Source organism: Zea mays, chromosome 1, assembly GCF_902167145.1.
Source record: "Zea mays cultivar B73 chromosome 1, Zm-B73-REFERENCE-NAM-5.0, whole genome shotgun sequence".
Classification (NCBI taxonomy): Eukaryota; Viridiplantae; Streptophyta; class Magnoliopsida; order Poales; family Poaceae; genus Zea; species Zea mays.
The window spans coordinates 153,979,892-153,984,734 of NC_050096.1; the positions used below are offsets into that span (position 1 = coordinate 153,979,892).

General features: G+C 39.9%; 1 protein-coding gene across 1 annotated transcript; it reads right to left on the reverse strand.

Moving 5' to 3' along the window:
• Window positions 1–2,231: 2,231 nt before the first annotated feature.
• LOC100285310 (calcium binding EF-hand protein) lies at window positions 2,232–4,476 on the reverse strand. Its single transcript, NM_001158203.2, has 6 exons — window positions 4,334–4,476; window positions 3,790–3,915; window positions 3,495–3,580; window positions 3,237–3,328; window positions 3,012–3,137; window positions 2,232–2,624 (listed from the first exon to the last, which is right to left on the reverse strand). Exons 1-6 carry the CDS (start codon window positions 4,395–4,397, stop codon window positions 2,465–2,467), a joined length of 654 nt encoding a protein of 217 aa, NP_001151675.1. The 5' UTR covers window positions 4,398–4,476; the 3' UTR covers window positions 2,232–2,464.
• Window positions 4,477–4,843: the final 367 nt, after the last annotated feature.

Here is a 4,843-nt window from a genome sequence, read left to right on the forward strand (position 1 = left end):
AACACATTGGCTTGGCTTTTGAACTCAACTTCAGCATAAAGAAGACGATCAAGAACAAACGAAGATTGCTTGCCGTAAGATGGAGGTGTTGGTGATGCAGTTTTTCCGACATCATGGATGGGGATCTACTTATAGGATTTGCTTTTAGATTTCTTTAATCGCGTTGTGTGGTGTTTGGTCTTGTGTTGTGGGAGACATCAGTTCTTTATCTTGTGTTGTGGAAGATATCAGTTCTCTATCATGATTTGTAATAGGTCGGGTACTTTTATCTCATTATCTAAAAAACGACATCTTTAATTGAATCTTCAAATATAAACGTTCTCAAATCTGGATTTTTGTCTAGCCAAATACGGAGAGCAGCACGACTCCCTAAACTGGAGTGCACACAAGATATGAAAAAGTTGTTGGGTGATACGTAAACGATGCAGATATCAAGTGATTTTCACTCTAATAACTTCTCAAATGACGATTTATAGAGTAAATTTTAGAAACGCCTCCGAAGATGCTCTTTACAACCCTATTGTTATTTTTCAAATATTTTGTTAGAAATACATATATATATAATATTATGGATGGAGGGATTGGGTAAGTGATTACGCGAAGAAAAGGCAATTTAGGGAGTGTTTGGTTGGAGAGTCAACTAAAATAGAACGACCACATTCTAGTTTTGAGAATAAAGTCATTTTATTCTGTGTTTGGCAAGCAGAACAGAGTCACTCCATTTTTTTTATTTCGTTGAGTAGAATAGAGCGGATCCGCCCCGTTCTTTGTTTGGTTAGAGAACCATATAAGTGTAGAGGGAAGGAGAGCGCTCTCATTCGATCATTTTGGTGGAGTGGGAGCACTCCAATTATTTATGGTAAATTTTCATATGGTGACTCTAGGAGTCATTCCGCTCCTTTTTTTACCGAAACCAAACATCTAGAAAATAGGAATGGAGCTGCTCCATACTCCTCAACCGTTTGGTTGGAGAGTCACTAGAATGGAACGGCTACATTCCAGTTTTCGATAATTGAACCATTCTATTCTGTGTTTGGCTAGCAGAACAGTCTCTCTATTTTTTGTTTAGTTGAAGAGTAGAATACAAGGGAGCTGCTCCGTTCTTTGTTTGGTTGGAGAGTCATATGAGTGTAGAGGGGAGGAGAGGTAGCAGAGCGCTCACGTCCGGGCGAGCGTGCGCTCGCATCCGGTCGTTTTGGTGGAGCGGGAGCATTCCAACTATTTATGATAAATTTCTATATAGAGACTCCAGGAACCGTTCTGCTCCTATTTTATTAGAAACCAAACATTCAGAAAATAAGAATGGAATCGCTCTATTCTCCTCTACTTTCCAACCAAACACACTCGTATATTATGACACACCACGGTAGGTATAGTTGCCTATTCTGATTCGTTACACAAGACTTATTAAAAGCATTGTACCTTTCATTCTAACTAAAGCGGGTACGGTGCAATAATCTTCCACACGGCGACACTACCGGAAACATGTTCTTTGTCGAGTGCTCAGAGATTTCCCGAGCGCAAAATCTCCGGCACTCGACAAAACATTCTTGGTGAACAACAACACTCGACAAAGACCGCATTTGCCGAGTGTTTTTAGACTCAGCATACAAAGACGCTTGGCAAAAGGCCGATTTGCCGATTGTCCGGCTCTCGGCACAAAGACGCACTTGGCAAAGTAATGTCAGTAGTCATCTATAGTTGACGACCGTTAACTATACCGAGTGCCAGGAAAAGACACTTGGCAAAGTTATGTCTTTGCCGAGTGTCACCAGCAGATACTCGGCAAAGAAATTATTTGTCGAGTGTCTCTTACTAACACTGGGCAAAGTTTATTTTTGCTTTTTTTCCCAAACTTTTTCTACCGTGTTTAAACAGTCTCTGGACCTACATGTTCAATTTTAGCTCAATTATCAAAGTGTTTTTTATACCTATTAGATTTAGTTCATTTAATTAAAATTTTCAAATAATTCAGATTTAAACTGCAAGTCACTCAGCACAAATGCTGGAGTGGAGGGCCACTGGAGCTTCCTTTGCCGAGTATCGGTCCCGCAGACACTCGTCAAAGGATCCCTTTTTGTTTGAGTGCTATTGAACACACTAGGCAAAGTCTCTGTCACCGTCACTTGCGCCGTCACGACGACCTTTCTTTGCCGAGCACCAGTTGACACTCGGCAAAGTCTTTACCGAGTGTCCGATATAAAGGAATCGATAAAGAGACTGTTGTCAATGTATAATTCACCGAGTCCTATTTACCAAGCACACTCAGTAAAGCATTTGTCGAGTGTTATCGAGCCATTAACGAGTGCCTGCGACACTCGACAAAACACTGGCAGTGGATAAACGTGGTGTATATAGCGTTCTGTACATTACATACGACGATGTACAGTACACTGTTTTATTATTGCACCGGCAGTAGACGAGAACCCATGTTATCATCCATGGAGCTGAGCTCATCGGATCATCAGGCATCGCTGTGACGGGCATGAGGGTCGATGGTGTGGTCGCGCATCTTGGGGAAGACGGTGCCGTCGTAGACGCCTCTGAGGGTGTCCTTGTGGAGGTACCCGTGCCTGTCCTTGCCTAGCATGTGGATCAGCTGCCACTCCGTCTCAGCCTCGGGCCTGCATGCATGCAATATTCTCATCGTCGTCGGATGGTTGAATGTATTAGAACTAAGAGTTAGAAAGAGTTTGAATGTAATAAAGTTAATAGTTAGTTATTAAAATTAACTAGAGATATTTAAACACTCTAGTTAATAGTTTAGTTATTAGCTATTTTTAGTAAATTAGGTACTAGTTATCTAGCTATTTATTAGTTAAGCTAAAAAATTACTGGTGAAATTAGCTAGCTAATAAATAGATATCAGCTAGTAGCAAATTTATTAAAAATAACTAATAGCTGAACTATTAGCTAAAATCTAGCTAATTTTAGTCCTTAATTGGAGTTAGATTGCTGCATGGGCACATATATATACGTACGGTTCAGTAATTAATAAATTACGTACGTACCATGATAGAGGTCTAAGAAAGTCCCTGTTTGCGACGAGCATCGCCTCTATCTCCAACCATGACAAGGCGTCCTCCTCACTGTGTGAAAACTTCTGGAATATTCTTTCAAACTTTTTGGGGACAAAGCTGAAATGTTGAGACATGGAGTTACTACAGATTAAGTCATGTTAATTAGTAGAAGCAGTGCAGAGACGAGCAAGATGATTACTACAGATTAAGTCATACTTTCCCTTCTTATCAATGGCTCCCGAGTCACTTGGATGAACTGCTCCGTGGATGTGGGACACGTAGATATTTATGCTCGGTAACTTTCCAGGCTACATTATTAATACAAGAAGTGAACACAACATACAAAACATACTAGTAAGTTTAATTTCTCTCTCTCTCTCTCTCTCTCTATATATATATATATATATATATATATTATATACGTAATAAATATGAACAAATGTAGAAATTAAGACCGAGAGTGGCCGTACGTACAGGGGTTGTCAAAGGGCCGAAAGCAGCATGGGTCGCTGTGGCCAAAGAAAGTGCGAAGGCAGGGGTCAATCCGATCGCAATAAAACCTGTTTATACACATTGTGCATTATTGTCCAAGTTCGAAATTAAATCGAGTTTAGGTGACCGAGCACCTCAACTACGTACTACATGCCACATCTATGAACAACATATTTCTTTTTTTTTAATTTGATATACATAATGCTTATATGTAACTCAAAAACCTTTCAAAAAAGAAAGAAAAAAGTAATTACATATCACGCGTATATATACGCACCTTTAGTACTCTCCGGAATAGTAAGAAGACCGTCTCTGTCCTCGTCGAAGAACTGCACATGGCGCATCAGATCAGTCATGTTTGCGCCGTACGGTGACCCGGCGTCCACACTCATGATCAGCACCCCTTCATGTAATTGGATCACGAGTTATTCATAAATAAGTGTAATTAATTATTAAGCACAAAACTTTATTCTGAAAATATAGTAGTAAATACTCACTCCGTTCTAGAATATAGTTATTTCTAACTCCCCACTTTTATTCAAATGATAATGAATATAAGTATTCATGAAAACTACTTACTTAATAAATACTTCTTCCATTTTAAATTATAATTTATTTGACTTTTTTTTGCCATGCTCATGCGTGTTGTGTGTACCAGACCATGGACTTGTATTTTCTTTAATTTCATTTCCATACATACACTGTCGGTTGAAAACTCCCTGTACTCCTGTAGGGGCTGTAGTAGTGCTGGCAACCAGCATAAGATCGTAATGTATATATATATATTTTTAATTGGGTAGGAAAGGCAGAGGTATACTTACAGTTGCAGCAAACGATCCACACGAGCAGCGCCGATGGCAGCAACACTGCCCAGCATCCTGCCATCCTAGCTAGCTCGGTTGTTGCGCACACGACTCGATCGTCTATCAATGGAAGTAAGGATTGCTGGCGGTGTTGCGGTGGCACACATCCACCAGCCACCCGGCTTAAATAGCTAAGCATGCTGGCTACAGCACATGGCTGTGCTAACCGGGATAGTCTCCGGCAGATATCATATCTCATCTTGTATCACATTTTATATTTTAAACTTCCCTATATAAATAGTGTCAATTTATGTATGAATTGAGGTTAAAGTAAGATAAGGCGGGGACGACACCATTCTCTTGTTTTTGGATCACGTTAGCACCAAAAATTGCTCCGGTGTTCATCTCGTTCATGTATTACTCTCATCCAAGCACTATATAAAAATATGGTCATTCACTTTTATCCCTCCTTGTACGTCTAACTAAAAAAAACTCCTAAAGTACGGTACACCCTATTTTAAGGATCAA